General features: G+C 40.9%; 1 protein-coding gene across 6 annotated transcripts in view; it reads right to left on the reverse strand.

Annotated features, from left to right (window-relative positions):
- Positions 1 to 17,217, reverse strand: part of PSD3 (pleckstrin and Sec7 domain containing 3) — a 902,747-nt gene that overhangs the window by 42,303 nt on the left and 843,227 nt on the right. For all 6 annotated transcript variants that reach the window (XM_073636968.1, XM_073636969.1, XM_073636970.1 and 3 more), the window contains one exon: positions 1,417 to 1,574. In XM_073636968.1, coding sequence (XP_073493069.1) covers positions 1,417 to 1,574 — 158 coding nt within the window. The remainder of the gene's footprint in view (positions 1 to 1,416; positions 1,575 to 17,217) is intronic.

Below are 17,217 nucleotides of genomic sequence, written 5' to 3' on the forward strand. Positions count from 1 at the left end.
CAAATTTATTGGTACAATATTTTTTTTTCATTTATCGTGATATTTTGAAAAAAATATTCTTACATTTTTTTTTTTACTTAGTCCCTCTATGGGACTTTAACTTTTATTAGTTTGATGGCTGGTATAATGCATTGCAATGCATTATAGCTGTCACTGCTGCACTGACAGAAGCTACTATAATGGTCTAAACAGGTCACCGAACCTGGCATACACGGAGGTCGTCATGATGACTTAGCAATGATCGGGCCCTTGTGATGATGTCGCACGGGTGCCAATCTGAAGGGAGAGGGAGCCCCTCCCTCTCACAGCCTTCTAAATGCTGCGATTGCAAGTTATCACAGCATTTAGGGGGTTAAATGGCTCAGGGTGGTGTGGGCATCGCTCCTGGCGGTGAAAGCCGGGACTCAGCTTTCACTTAAGCCGAGCTCCTGGCAGCGATCCTGTGGGCACTGCTCCTGTGTCCGCATGATCGACTTGACGTAAGTTTAATGTGAAGGGGTTAAAGCTTTAGCTGGTACTGTAAAATGCATAAAAGAACACTGCAAAAACGCTTCATGTGAACACAGCCTATTAGTATGTGCACATGTTGAGTATTTGCAGCATATTTGGCTGCAGCAAAAACCAGAGTGTTGGCAGGAAAAACGCTATGTAAAATATGTCCATTTTTTATGTGTTGTGAAAAACGGGGAAAGAATCGACATGGTGCAAGTTTGAAAAAACTCTTTGATGGTTCAAAATCTCATTCACTTTGCTGGTACTGTAAAAGGTTGTGATTTTATCAAAGGCAAAAACGCGTGGCAAAAACACAGCAAGCCCATATCGCAACACCTTAAAGCAGAATGGTGTACATGGTGTACCTCATCTGCAGGGGCTAGTTAGTGTAGAACGCCAAATTCAGTAACCTGGCATCAGCAGGTGAAGAACGGACTGAAGATCGGACATCATAACTTTCAATCGCAAGTAGACCACTGAAGAAGCAGTGCTGGAGCAACAAAAGTTTGTTACTTTAATATTATGTTATATATTCTGCCTTTTAGCATTTTTTTTAAGTCTGACTGCCCCAAATTTTCACCAAAATATGGCTAATGCAACAGCGAGCTGGAGAATGGCATGGCTTATGTCCTGGCAAGCCTCTAGTTCATGCATAAAATTCTGCATATCGACCAACCATGTGAGGACAAACTTGTCTTCATTATTCATTTCTTGGTTTAATGCTCCTTTACATATTTTACTTACTGTATATAACTATTTTTTTTTTCAAGATTTCTCATAGTCTGATCGAAAATATTAAAGTCACACAATTCTAAGAAACATTTTAATTTTGTCTTTTACGGTGCTATTTCACAGCACTACATAAAAGAAACGGCAAATGCATACTTGATTTGTTACATTGTATCCGAACAATAACACACTTACTGTGCTTGGAAAAGAAAAACTCTCCAGTCTGCAGTTTTAAGCTTGAGGACGTTGGGCCTCTTCTCGTAGTCTGTTGCCTTTGAGGCCAGAGCATGATGTACACTTACTGCGTTTTTTAGATCGTCTTCGGACAATGCCTTTTCTGGTTTATATTCATCCTGCATTTCAAACACAAGTAAAGAAGTTGCTTAAAGATGGCTAGGATATCTTCCAGAATAATTCCCTATTTACCGCATCAGAATGATAAAATACAAGAATCATAGCAGCATGGGGCATTGTTTGCCAATGGGAGTTAAAACCAATGGATGATGTTATTACACTGGAGCTATGCCTATAAAATGTGTAAAACTTCTGCCGCCAACAAAATTCCAATATCAACTTCATGGAAACAACAAGCAAAACCATCACCCATAGGCTCCAAAGTTAAAAGACCAAATATGTTACCTTTAATATCCTGGATTGGTGTGACAGATGCCTCTGACCTCTGGTTACAGTATATGTTTTTTATTGAATGGTGCAAGATTGTATTGAATTGGTATCATGCCAATTTTATAACTTGAAAGGGTATCTGTCACAATATTTGACCTATCTAAACAAACAATGAATATATATATACAGGTTATATATAGACTGCTGAAAAAAAGTCATATGTGGATTTCTCTGGAATAAGACATCGGATCGCAGATATCAAGGTATCATTTTATTCAGCTTCCTATGACCTACATGTCCATATAGACGGATTAGGAGGGTTGATCCTACTGACAGATTCCCTTTAAAAAGGACCAGTTACTTAATATGAATATATAATTTAATATTTTGTGTAAATGTCCCTGTGCTCCCGAATCTGGCCTTGGTTTTGTATTGTGCTGGCACTGCTGTATTCCTGAAATATGGCTCTCTCTTACCTGTATGTAAATCTAGTCATTTTAGCCAAATCCCTTTTACAGGGAATATGTTATAATAATTTTATACCCCAAACTAATACTATGTTTGTAAATATGCTTTAAAGCAGATTACATCCTTAAAGGGAATTTGTCAGAAGGTTTTGGCTACCTCTTCCGAGAACAGCATAATGTAGGAAAAGAGACCATGATTCCAACGATGTATTATTTCGATTACTAGGTGCAGCTGTTCTGAGACAATCAGGGTTTAGATGTAGAGTGCAGCAGAGCTGAGAAAGCTAACCCCACCCACTCCAGACTCTCTATATACAATGGCTATTAACAATGAGCTGCCTGTCACAGAAGGGGGCATGGTCGGACTAGTGTAGTCCAGCAATGCTAATCACAAGTGATAAAACCATCATGTAAGTAAACACCACCACACATGGTTATAAATGACACATCATTCAACTCTGTGTCTCAGCCTCTATCTCCTGCAGTCTTCAGGTTACATAGCAAAAACCTGCTGACAGATTCCCTTTAACTCACATATAGAAAATCATTTTCACATTTTAGAGAAACTCAAATTGTATGCTAATGAGCCGCAAGTGCAGTGGGATGGTACAATGCACTTACAGTTCTCCTGTACTGCTTACCTATTCCCTGCCTGCCCCTCTGTCTCTGACTTACAGGTCACTCTCATTTCAGTGACCTGCTTTAGCTACCAAGATCTCTCTCATCTCGTAGTCAGTGCCTGGGGGGGTATGTTTAGATCCACTCATTGGGTCTCGTGGCATCATGAGGGCCTTACTTTGCATGCACTGCCGCAGGCACTGACGACACTGGCAAGAGATCTCAATAGGAAAAGCAGGTCACTGAAATAAGAGTAACCTGTAAGTCAGAGACAGGGGCAGGCAGGGAATAAGGAGGAAGAGCTTTTGAAGTGATGCAAGTTCTTTATCACAACCGCTACAATTGCAGCTCATGAACATATAATTTAAAAGTAGTAGTCAAAAAAGCTTTCTACAAGCAAGGTAAGGATTGAATCAGCCTGAAAGCCTCTGTACATACATGGTATTAGTTTAGGGTATAAAATCCTGATGACTGGTTCCCTTTAAAGGGAATATGTCATCAGGATTTTGCTATACCATCTGAGCGGCATAATGTAGGAGCAGAAACTCTGATTCCAGTGATGTGTCACTTACAGAGCTGCTTTCTGTCATTTTGGTAAAATCACAGTTATATCTGCTCTAGATCTAGCAGTTCTCTGAATGCTGGGCTATGTATAACCCCGCCCACACCACTGATTGTCAAATTTCTGTCCATTCCTATATAATTTCAGATTTGCATATCGATCAGAAAGTCAATTGCCTATCAGCATAGCAACTCAAAAATATATATATATAAAAAAGGGAGAACCAAGAGTCCGTAAAGCTATATAACAATAACAATTTTATTGAATAATTCATTAAAAAACACACAATTGGTAATTCAATGGATAACCCCAGTATAGGTGGCTAGGGAGCTGCTTTGATCGTTATATGGATTATAGTTTAGTTTTTTGTGTATGTATAACAAGAACCAATGACCAAACACCCACATGTTGAATATTCCAATTTGCATAAAAACTATCAGTATTTGTAATCATATCCTTAGCAAGACAAATGCACAATATACACGGGTTAGTAAGTATTACATCACCCATATTAGAGGATTGTATGTGATTGCATCTAGAGCATTTGGAAAAGCAAGAGAGTAACTTATACATATGTTAATACTAAAATGCAAAGTGCTGCGAAATATGTTGGCGGAATACAAATAAAAATTATTATTATTGTAATTATTATTATTAATAAGGTGAAGATATATCTTCCCATTAATGGCTCCATTGAACATACCATATAGCTGGATTGCAATTACTGCCATCAAATGAAGTGCAAATACAGATACTTCAATACAAATATTGTAAAACACGTCTGACGGCTATACCCTGACAATATGGACTCACTGCTATACCTCTTATTCAGAGGTGACGTCTTCTTGGCATTCAACCCTGTTTGTGTAAAGAAATCCCTGATATTGAAACACATATGTCACCCTGCAGTCTAGAAGCGAATGCGGGTTCAAATAACACCGAGGAAATTCAATAGAAATGTCAATGATTTATTGACCATGTTTGCGCTGTCCTTTACAGTAGTGACCCACCCTCACCTCCAGAAAAGGGTTTATTTTGTTTGATCTGTCACAGTGATGGATCAATGTCATATCTCTGTCTACTGCATCCGTTTCCCCATAGTCTCAGTAGTCAAAGGGTTTTTCTAGGTCACCCCCTATACAAGTACTCCCCTATGTAGTTATGCTCTTTTCCTCTAAAGGATAGTTAGAGGACACTTTCTTAAAGGCCAGAAGAACTATTATATGCAATTTAAGTAATTTACATGTTTTAAGTCCTAATTATGCATAGTTAAGTGCACAATATGAAATATAAATTACACACCGTTGTACCTATTTGTTGCTTAGCAATAAATTGAAAAGCGACATTGTAAAGTCTTTTCCTTTTATGCAGAGTACAATATGTGAATATTTCAGTCGTTTATATAAATTGGAGGTATTTAAAGCAGGGCTGTGGAGTCGGTAAGCCAAACCTGCGACTCCGACTCCACGACTCCGACATATATTGCTTATATTTAAGTGAAAAATGTATTGTAGTACAATGTGAACATCAGACATTTAATAATTTTTATGATACAATAATCAAGATATTTAGATAGAATATAATGATGGATAGCTGGAGGGATAGCTGGAGGGATAGATGAATAGACAGACAGATAGATCGAGGGATAGATGGAGGGATAGAGTGTGATAGACAGATGACAGCTACAGACAGCAAATAGTACATTGCACATATCGCACATATAGTTCACACACATTGTACAGAGAGCACATAATAATCACCTACAATATTAGCATTAGTTACCTTCCTGTGACAGAGATGAGCAGTAGTACTTTCACTTTCTCCAGCTCGGGGCCCAGGAATCGAGATTGCCCCCTGCAGTCTGGAGCCAGTGCAGGACCAGAGCACTGCAGCATACAAGTGAGTTTTGATAGGTGCGTGCCCCTGCTTCTAGGGGGGGGCAGCTGCCCCCCTGCCCCTCACTGGCTACGGCCATGATTCACACACAGCGTTTTTGCGGATCCGTTTTTTGCCGTAAAATGCAGTGTCTCTGGGCATCCCAGCAAAGTCAATGGGTTTCAAGATATGACATTCAGACACATCGTTTTGTGAGGATTCGTTTTTGGGCTCAAAAACGGATCCTCACAAAGAATGAGCATGTCAGTTTGTTCGGCGTTTTTCTAATCTGCTTTTGCTATTGAAAACATTATCTATGAGCTCAAAAACCTTTCAGTTGATGCGGTTTTTTAAAAAGCTGATCTGTTTTTGCAGCTGAAAAACGTATCCACAAAAAACGCAGCAAAAACGCTGTGTGTGAATGTAGCCTTAGATCAGGAATAGAACAGCCATGTATAGGACATTTCATAACTTTCCCAAATTCCTATGAAAAAATATTTCTCACAAACTGCATTGATCTACTGCACCCAATTTATTATATATTTTAGGAGTCGGTCCACTTTATACCGACTCCGACTCCACAGCCCTGATTTAAAGGGTTACTCCAATACTTTATTGATGACCTATTCAGAGGATATGTCATCAATACCAGATCGGTAGGGATCTTACCTGACACCCCCACGATCAGCTGTTCAAAGTGACGGATGTTAGCAGCTGCGGCCGGGTACTGCACATCGGCCCCCATATCAAATGTAGAGAAGCTGATCTGCAGTACCTGGCAGTTCCATTACACAATTGGTGGGCTTTAGTTTTCAGCTCCACAACATCTAACATCCGTTACACAATTGATGGGTTGTAGTGTTCAGCTCCACAACATCTAACATCCAGCCTGCCACTAGAACTGAGTGCAGCAGATCAGTGGGGATGTCCGGTGTTGGATCCTCGCCGGTATTAATGAACTATCCTTAGGGCTCATGCAGACAACCATACAACTCGGACAAGTGAAATCCGTCATTTTGAAGCACTCATCCCCATGCTATTCTATGGGGCTGTGCACGTCCAATCTTTTTCTTGAACCGAGTCAGTCTGAGGAAAAAAATCGCAACATGCAAGATTTGCCTCCAAGAATCAAATGGCACCAGCCCATTCAACTATAGGGTTCCGATTTTCACAGACTGACATTATAGGGAATGTGGAGAAACTTTTTTTTCTCTCCAACTCCGAGAAAATCAGATCACACTCTGGTCAAACTCTGATTAGCATAATCGTACCAATTTTCTCGAAGAGTAAACGATCATGTGACCCTAGCCTTAGGATGGGTCTTAATATAAAAGCAATGGAGCAACCTTTTTTGAAAATGATACAAAAACTTTAATCTCCTCCTTCCCCACATCTACCAGGTACCATTTTATATACCGTACTTATATCATGTTTTGTGGCAAATGGGACTTAGAACTTTCTGAGGCACCAGGATCCAGGTGCAACAGTGACCTCTACACCTATCATAGCTACATCAGTGGGGAAAAGTGACCATTGAGGTTTTTATTGATCAAGACGTCAGTAAGATGAGCCTTTCCATACCCATAAGAAGAGTCTTCACCATTGCACTGAATAAAAAGTCAGTAAATTCCTTGCTCTCAGATCTTGTAAACGCACAAACATCTAAATATTATTAGCCTTTTAAGGTGGTCATTAATGAGCCTTATTCTGAGGCACAGCCTTTTTCACAATGGAGCTTAATAAGAACACGCTGCCGACAGAAATCTCCACTTCCTGGCTGTTAACTTATAGCTAGGGTATATGGAGGAAGGCTGTGATAGGTTAACAAGAGGAAGTAGAGCTTTGGAAGACCACAGCTCTGCTTCCTCCTGATAACCTCCCCGCCTCTTTTCTCACTTCCTCTCACTAATCCTTCGAGCGGAAAGATAGGGACCTGTCTCCCGAAGATAAAAAAAAAAAAGGTTAGGATTAAGGTTAGGTCTAAGGTTAAAGTTATAAAATAATGACATGAAAAAACACAAACAAATAATACAAATATACTTATTAAAACAGTGTAGAACACTTCATTTTTTCAATATTTTATTTCTGAATAAAACCCCAAAAAACTAGAGGGCCAAAGGGCAAACAATAACCATATGAGTGTACATTAAGGTTTGTAGATATGCAAGTTAAGTGTTTTAGAATTATTTATTCTTTGACATTTTGCTATGGTCTACAAAGTAACAATGCCTTTTCCTCTTAAACGTAAAAGGCATTCATATTTTTTAGATCCCTACTAGTCTAAAAAAAACCACATCAACATATCTGGTAAACATGTAATCAGAACTTCAGAACAAATACAATAGAAAAGCTAGAGGCGTACAAAAGTAAAAAGTTTATTTAAAATGAATACAGAATACTACAAATAATATATATCAGTAAAAGAAAGCCCTGTTTATCCTGAAGGCATAGCAAGATTGCTAAATTATCTTTGGTCATTAAGAGCAAAATGAAATTGCATTTGAAAGACAGCTTTATACATATACTAGCTGTACTGCCCGGCTTCGCCCGGGTTAATAACTGCTGTTAGCAAAATAGAATGTGTTAACAAAAATTTATTCTCCACACAAAACAAATAGATAGAAAGTTCATTGGCCCTTGAGGAAGCAGCTCTTGTTTTCATGTCTGCAAGCCTCTCTTCCCTCTCCTCAGAAAGTTCATTGGCTCTTGAGGAAGCAGCTCTTGTTTCCATGTCTGCAAGCCTCGCTTCCCTGTCCTCAGAAAGTTCATTGGCTCTTGAGGAAGCAGCTCTTGTTTTCATGTCTGCAAGCCTCGCTTCCCTCTCCTCAGAAAGTTCATTGGCTCTTGAGGAAGCAGCTGCTGTTCTCATGTGTGTCAGCCTTGTTTCTCGGTCTTCACATTTTTCATTGGCCTGTAATGCAGCTTTTCTTTTCGCATCAGCTGACATTCGTGCCATGAAATTCCTTTTCTTATGAGGCATTATTGTGGTAAAAATAGTCTGTAGCTGGCAGTTTCTATATCCTCTCACATAGAAGTAATGTGACTGACATCAGCCTTTCCACCAACACACTGTAACTGACATCTTATTACCTTACACAAGCTTTGTTATACTGAGAATGTCCTTTGTTGCCTATATTAACCAATCACAGATCAGGTTTAATTAACTGTAGCAAAATAGAAGCTGAGCTGTGATTGGTTGCTATTGGCAGCCTGATAAATCTTTGTGAGATGAGTTTTGTGTGTGCTGAGGGTGGTATATGTGTTCAAGCACGTGGTAGTGTGTGGTGCATTTTGTGTGTGTGTTCATATCCCCGTGTGTGGTGAGTATGAGTATCCCATGTCAGGGCCCCACCTTAGCAACTGTACGGTATATACTCTTTGGCGCCATCGCTCTCATTCTTTAATTCTCCCTTGTTCACGTGGCAGCTGTCAATTTGTCTCCAACACTTTTCCTTTCACTTTTTCCCCATTATGTAGATAGGGGAAAAATTTTTGGTGAATTGGAACGCGCGGGGTTAAAACTTCACCTCACAACATAGCCTATGATGCTCTCGGGTTCCAGACGTGCGACTGTGCAAAATTTTGTGGCTGTAGCTGCGACGGTGCAGATGCCAATCCCGGACATACACACACACACACACATTCAGCTTTATATATTATATATATATATATATATATATATATATACAGTACAGACCAAAATTTTGGACACACCTGTTCATTTAAAGATTTTTCTGTATTTTCATGACTATGAAAATTGTACATTCACACTAAAAGCATCAAAACTATGAATTAACACATGTGAAATTATATACTTAACAAAAAAGTGTGAAACAACTGAAAATATGTCTTATATTCTAGGTTCTTCAAAGTGGCCACCTTTTGCTTTGATGACTGCTTTGCACACTCTTGGCATTCTCTTGATGAGCTTCAAGAGGTAGTCACCGGAAATGGTTTTGACTTTACAGGTGTGCCCTGTCAGGTTTAATAAGTGGGATTTCTTGCCTTATAAATGGGGTTGGGACCATCAGTTGTGTTGTGCAGAAGTCAGGTGGATACACAGCTGATAGTCCTACTGAATAGACTGTTAGAATTTGTATTATGGCAAGAAAAAAGCAGCTAAGTAAAGAAAAACGAGTGGCCATCATTACTTTAAGAAGTGAAGGTCAGTCAGTCCGAAAAATTGGGCAAACTTTAAATGTGTCCCCAAGTGCAGTTGCAAAAACCATCAAGCGCTACAAAGAAACTGGCTCACATGAGGACCGCCCCAGAAAAGGAAGATCAAGAGTCACCTCTGCTTCTGAGGATAAGTTTATCCGAGTCACCAGAATCAGAAATCGCAGGTTAACAGCAGCTCAGATTAGAGACCAGGTCAATGCCACACAGAGTTCTAGCAGCAGACACATCTCTACAACAACTGTTAAGAGGAGACTTTGTGCAGCAGGCCTTCATGGTAAAATAGCTGCTAGGAAACCACTGCTAAGGACAGGCAACGCGCAGAAGAGACTTGTTTGGGCTAAAGAACACAAGGAATGGACATTAGACCAGTGGAAATCTGTGCTTTGGTCTGATGAGTCCAAATTTAAGATCTTTGGTTCCAACCACAGTGATTTGTGCGACGCAGAAAAGGTGAACAGATGGGACTCTACATGCCTGGTTCCCACCGTGAAGCATGGAGGAGGAGGTGTGATGGTGTGGGGGTGCTTTGCTGGTGACACTACTGGGGATTTATTCAAAATTGAAGGCATACTGAACCAGCATGGCTACCACAGCATCTTGCAGAGGCATGCTATTCCATCCGGTTTATGCTTAGTTGGACCATCATTTATTTTTCAACAGGACAATGACCCCAAACACACCTCCAGGCTGTGTAAGGGCTATTTGACCAAGGAGGAGAGTGATGGGGTGCTACGCCAGATGACCTGGCCTCCACAGTCACCAGACGTGAACCCAATCGAGATGGTTTGGGGTGAGATGGACCGCAGAGTGAAGGCAAAAGGGTCAACAAGTGCTAAGCATCTCTGGGAACTCCTTCAAGATTGTGGGAAGACAATTTCCGGTGACTACCTCTTGAAGCTCATCAAAAGAATGCCAAGAGTGTGCAAAGCAGTCATCAAAGCAAAAGGTGGCTACTTTGAAGAACCTAGAATATAAGACATATTTTCAGTTGTTTCACACTTTTTTGTTAAGTATAGAATTCCACATGTGTTAATTCATAGTTTTGATGCCTTCAGTGTGAATGTCCAATTTTCAAAGTCATGAAAATACAGAAAAATCTTTAAATGAGGTGTGTCCAAACTTTTGGTCTGTACTGTATGTCACACAAAATAGTTAATATATAACATTTCCCACATGTCTACTTTACATCAGCACAATTTTGGAACCAATTTTTTTTTTTATTAGGGAGCTATAAGGGTTAAAAGTTGACCAGCGATTTCTCATTTTTCCAACAAAATTTACAAAACTATTTTTTAAGGGACCCCATCACATTTGAAGTCACTTTGAGGGGTCTTTATGACAGAAAATACCCAAAAGTGACACCATTCTAAAAACTGCACCACTCAAGGTGCTCAAAACCACATTCAAGAACTTTATTAACCCTTCAGGTGCTTCACAGGAATTTTTGGAACGTGGAAGAAAAAAATGAACATTTAACTTTTTTCACAAAAATGTTATTTTAGACCCAATTTATTTTATTTTCGCAGGGGTAACAGGAAAAAATGGACCCCAAAATTTGTTGTGCAATTTCACCTGAGCACGCAAATACCCCATACGTGAGGAAAAACCACTGTTTGGGCGCAGGGCAGGGTTCAGAAGGGAAGGAGCGCCATTTGACTTTTTGATTGTAAAATTTTCTTGAATAATTAGGGGACGACATGTTGCGTTTGGAGAGCCCCTGATGTGCCTAAACAGTGGAAACCCCCCACAAGTGACACCATTTTGAACTTCCAGGTGCTTCACAGAAGTTTCATTGAGCCGTAAAAATAAAATTTTCACATTTTTCCCACAAAAATGTTTTTCAGCCCCCAATTTTGCATTTTCTTAAGGATAACAGGAGAAATTTCACCTTACAAGTTTGTTGCGCAATTTCTCCTGAGTAAGCCGATACCCCATATGTGGGGGAAAACCACTGCTTGGGCATACGGCAGGGTTCGGAAGGAAAGGAGACCCATTTGACTTTTTGAATGTAAAATTTGCTTGAATAATTAGCGGATGTGCCCCTGATGTGCCTAAACAGTGGAAAACCTCCACAAGTGACACCATTTTGGAAACTAGACCCCTCAGGGAACTTATCTAGATGTGTGATGAGCACCCTGAACCACCAAGTGCTTTACAGAAGTTTATAACAAGGAGCCGTGAAAATAAAAAAATCTAACTTTTTCCACAAAAATGATGTTTTAGCCTCAAATTTTTTATTTTCACAAGGGTAAGAGGAGAAAATGGACCCCAAAAACTGTTGTGCATTTTCTCCTGAGCATGCCAATACCCCATATGTGGGGAAAATACAGTGTTTGGGCATACAGCAAAGTTCAGAAGGGAAGGAGCACTGTGTGACTTTTTGAACGCAAAATTGGCTGGAATTGAGAGCGGACGCCATGTCTCGTTTGGAGAGCCCCTGATGTGCCTAAATAGTTGAAACCCCCCACAAGTGACCCCATTTTGCAAACTACACCCCTCAAGGATTTTATCAAGGGGTATAGTGAACATTTTGAACCCAGAGGTACGACACAGAATTTGATAACATTAGGTCATCATATTGAATAAGTTGTCATTAGTCTCGAGTGCAAGTGCTCGCTACTTGAGTTTGCATCGGGTATGCACCAAGTATCGCGCGTGCTCGAGTGACATGCCCGAGTCCCCACCCGCATGTTTCACGGTTCTTAGACACCCAAAAAAAACATGCGGGGATCGCTCGTGCATGGCAGGCAATCCCTGCGAGGTTTTTTTGGCCGCAAAGCATATGGGGAGAAGACTCGAGCATGTCACTCAAGCACCTGTGATACTTAGTGCATACCCGAGCACCCGATGCAAACTCAAGCAGCGAGCACCCGATGCAAACTCAAGCAGCGAGCACTTGCGCTCAACACTAGTCGTCATATCATCTTTTTTTTTTACTTTTGAAAAAAATCCCAACCCTAATACAACCCCAACCCTAACCCTAACCCCAACCCCAACCCTAGCCAAACCCTAACCCTCGCCCAACCCTAACCCCAACCCTAGCCCAACCCCAACCTCAACCCTAACCCTAGCACAACCCTAACCCTAGAGTTTATTTTTTACGCCATTCCTCGTGCGGTATAAGTGATTAGACGACTTTATTCTTCGGGTCGATGCGATTACAGCGATACCAGAATCATATCGGGTTTTTATGATTGAGCACCATCCCTGTGATATACAGGCTGTCAGCGCTGCACATGCAGAAGATACTTTGGTCATGCACTGCTGTCTGGTGACCTGGATGGTGTCATGACGACATCAGGTCGTCATGGCAACATCCGGGAAGCCACGGCAGACAGAGCTGGAGGCTGGGAGAGGAGGCGAGTATCGCAATCACCTCCCTTGCCCCCGCAATGCTGCGATCGATTTCGATCGCAGCATTGCGGGGGTTAATGTGCCGGGAGCGGTGCAGGACCGCTCCCAGCACATAGCACCGGGTGTCAGCTGTGAAAATCAGCTGACACCCGGCAGCGATCGTGCCCGCACAGCCTGTGTGCGGGCGAAATCAACAGGGCGTACTAATACGTACCTGGCTTTTAAAGCCCAGGGCGCAGGTATGTATTAGTACGCTTTGGACTGAAAAAAACAGAAATGTAGAATTTTTTGCAAATTTATTAAAAAAAAAAACAAACTGAAATATCACGTGGTCATAAGTATTCAGACCCTTTGCTCAGTATTGAGTAGAAGCACCCTTTTGAGCTAGTACAGCCATGAGTCTTCTTGGGAATGATGCAACAAGTTTTTCACACCTGGATTTGAGGATCCTCTGCCATTCTTCCTTGCAGATCCTCTCCAGTTCCGTCAGGTTGGATGGTGAATGTTGGTGGACAGCCATTTTCAGGTCTCTCCAGAGATTCTCAATTGGGTTTAGGTCAGGGCTCTGGCTGGGCCAGTCAAGAATGGTCACAAAGTTATTCTGAAGCCACTCCTTTGCTATTTTAGCTGTGTGCGTAGGGGTCATTGTCTTGTTGGAAGGTGAACCTTCGGCCAAGTCAAAGGTCCAGAGCACTCCAGAAGAGGTTTTCATCCAGGATATCTCTGTACTTGGCCGCATTCATGTTTTCTTCTATTGCAACCAGTCGTCCTGACCCTGCAGCTGAAAAACACCCCCATAGCGTGATTCTGCCACCACCATGTTTCACTGATGGGATTGTATCGGGCAGGTGATGAGAAGTGCCCGGTGCTCTCCACACATACCGCTTAGAATTATCACCAAAAAGTTCTATCTTCGTCTCATTAGACCAGAGAATCTTATTTCTCATAGACTGGGAGTCCTTCATGTGTTTTTGAGCAAACTCTATGCAGGCTTTTATATGTCTTGCACTGAGGAGAGGCTTCCGTCGGTCCACTCTGCCATAAAGGCCCGACTGGTGGGGGGGCTGCAGTGATAGTTGACTTTGTAGAACTTTCTCCCATCTCTCTACTGCATCTCTAGAGCTCAGCCACAGTGATGTTGGGGTTTTTCTTCACCTCTCTCACCAAGGCTCTTCTCTCACGATTGCTCAGTTTGGCTGGACGGCCAGGTCTAGGAAGACTTCCGGTGGTCCCAAAATTCTTCCATTTAAGGATTATGGAGGCCACTGTATTGGCTATTTACCTGAGGAAGTGGACAGGACATCCACGAAACGTGATTTTTAGGCTTAAATAAAAGATGGACTTTAATTGAACCTTTGATTCCTTATCCATGTGTGGAGGAGCGGGGATTTAATTGGCACCATTCTTATCCTTTCTGGCGTTTATCCCTCTGTGGATTCAGTGCTGCCTGCAGCCGTCCATTATACCTACCACATGTGTTGTGCATTTCACAACCCAAAAAGGTGAGCAATCCTCTTTCTGTTTTCTCACGATTTAATCTGGTAACAGCACTATTTGCGCTCCTCTTTTTATTTATTTTTAACTAACTCAATGTGACATACAGATATATAGATACCATTTCTTAGAGCATGCAAACTTAGACAAGACAGTCATAAAATGCACCAGATTTACAGTGTGGTTCATCTGGTGCATCTTTAGACTGTCTAGTATAAATTTACACCAGTTGGCCACAATTTTAGCTAATTTTTTGGCACACTGTGTCACACTTTAGGCCGTGCTACTTCCTATTAATTCACACCCTCTTTCACTGAGCCGACGCACCCTTGAAGAAGTACAAGTCATGTAAACTGACATACATTTCACTTTTGTGGCATAAATTAAGGTGAATATGTTGGGTGGGCTTCCCCACACACTGTTTCACTCAGACCCTTTTCTAAAAGTTGTTGGAGTTGGTAAAGACTGCTATAAAAACATGAAAATTTGCTAAATTTTTGTGTAAAAATTTTGGGACATTTCAAGGAATTTTACACCAGAATTGTGGTGAAAATTCTTTGATAAATCAGAGCCCACATGTCTACTACCACATGTCCATCTTTTTTAAAAATTATTTGCATTATGTGAAAAAATAAAATTTTTCGGAAATTGACTTGCATTAAAAATATTTTACTGTTTCATAAAACATTTCAAGCTGCTCAATGTTGTTTATTGTCAATACAGACAGCGAGGTTCCGTTGGTTCAGTCCCCGGCCCCTTCTGTCTTACCCTGAAGATGAATGTAGGGTCAATTTTGATATGATATAATATGATCAGAACTGGATGTTAGGAAAAGACAGGAGATGCAGAAAACTAAGCCGACAGGGAGCCCGGCTGTCAGGACTGAATGTCATTCTGTAATCACATTGTACAAATTGTTACAATTTCTTAGTTAAAAGCAATTACAGAATTTTGTTTTTCACATAATACATGCATTGTGAGAAAATAAAGATGCACAAGTGATCATAGCCTCTAAAAGTAATCTGAGTTTTCAGGTAAAATTGATAAAATTTTAGTTTAGTAGTTATCAATATTAGTATTAAATGGGTTATCTATAACTGGAAACCCCTTCTTAATGGCTCCAGTGATCATCATACAATAAAAACACTTGATACTTACCCCCTCCGAGTGGCACCGTTCCTTTAATGATGGGATGCAGCAGTTATGTGACAAGAATGCTATGTGCATGGCGGGTGACACAGTCCCAACATCGCAGGAACAGTAGTGGGCAACCTCTTCCAATTCATGACAAATTAGTGGTGCTAATGTGATAATTGTTCCAAGTTCACAATCAGAATTACAGGAAAAGATCAGTGTTTTGTCCTTACAAAAATAATTACAGCAACCTTGTTTGAGAAATGTCAACAATCATGAAGTATGATCGTATGAAACGGCATCAATGCATTGAAATAGAAAGAATACGCTGTTAAAAAAAACCCACAAATTCACAATGTGCTTTATTCAAAGCGTTATTCAAAGGTCACACTGACATCTGACAAAAATATAACATTTTACATTTGCTTTCTGTTCAGCTAGGAGAAACAAAACATACGTTGGATAGTTTTCTTTAGATAAGTAAAGTTTTCTTACAGTAGCCTACAGTTCTACCATTAAAGGGAGCCTGTCATGTACCCAAACGCTATTAACCTAGAGATTTAGGGTCAATCTGCAGGTTGAGAGCATTGCAATGTTGTCCGACCACCTTATTGAAAGCGCGGCAACTAGGAGGAAATTAACTTGATTCCTCCAGGGAGCCGCCGGCTTTCAGTCATAGAAGCGAGCCAGGAGTAGCTACAGTCACCGCTCACTACACAGTGAGCGACAATTGTAAGCATGCCCGGCACATTGATCGACAGTTTGGTTTGGAGAGCATCTGTGCAGAGTGAGCTGTCAAAGTGCTGTGGCGTGCTTACAGCTACCGCTCACTACTGAGGCCACGTCGACATGCCTCATGACTGAAAGCCAGTGGCTCCTTGGAGGAATAAAGAGGGTGTGTTTAGTGCCGATATTTATCGAAGGCTTAGTACACAGTATGGGGAAATGGGTTTTTTTTGTGAAGAAGTGTGTATGAATGGATAGTGAAGTTCAAGGAAGGTGGCACAGGTGTCAGCCATGAAGGAGCAGAACGCCCATTCACTTTCACAACTGATTTGAGTCGTCACAACATTGAGTGCATTAAAGCATCCTCCCTATAGTCCTGATCTTGCCACATCAGAATATCAAGAGGCCGTGAGGATGAAGATTCACATCTGATGAAGACGAGAAAACAGTGGTGCATTCGTGACTTGCAGCTCAGCCGAAAATATTTTTTGATGAGGAACTACGAAAGTTTGTTGACCGACAATGTGTATTGAAAAGCAAGGAGACTATTGTTGAAAAATGATGCATTTATCTTTTCTGAAAGCTGATTAAAATAAATTCTACAGCCAGACTGCGGAAAATTTTTGATTCACTCTTGTACATAATATTGAATTTTGAAATTTAGCAAACAGGGGAATTAAGGGCCTAGTTACAGATCAGTATCGACATCAGCAGTGTGCAACCTACTGCCCACCCATAAAACTGGTATGACAGACATTACATTTAATCTAAGAGGGCATGTTGTCAGTGGATGTTTTATAAAATTCAGAGGGACGCAGTTTGCACACCACCATCACATTGTTTAATTTGATATGGTTGTGGAAATCCTAAAAATACTGTTCACTCTGTAATTACGCATGAGCCAAATTGGCAATCTCTAGTTCATCCCACCATTTCAATACTTCCAGCAGAAAAGCTCATGCA

Source organism: Phyllobates terribilis, unplaced genomic scaffold (genome assembly GCF_046119375.1).
Source record: "Phyllobates terribilis strain yellow unplaced genomic scaffold, ASM4611937v1 Scaffold_1__5_contigs__length_1240528914, whole genome shotgun sequence".
Lineage (NCBI taxonomy): Eukaryota > Metazoa > Chordata > Amphibia > Anura > Dendrobatidae > Phyllobates > Phyllobates terribilis.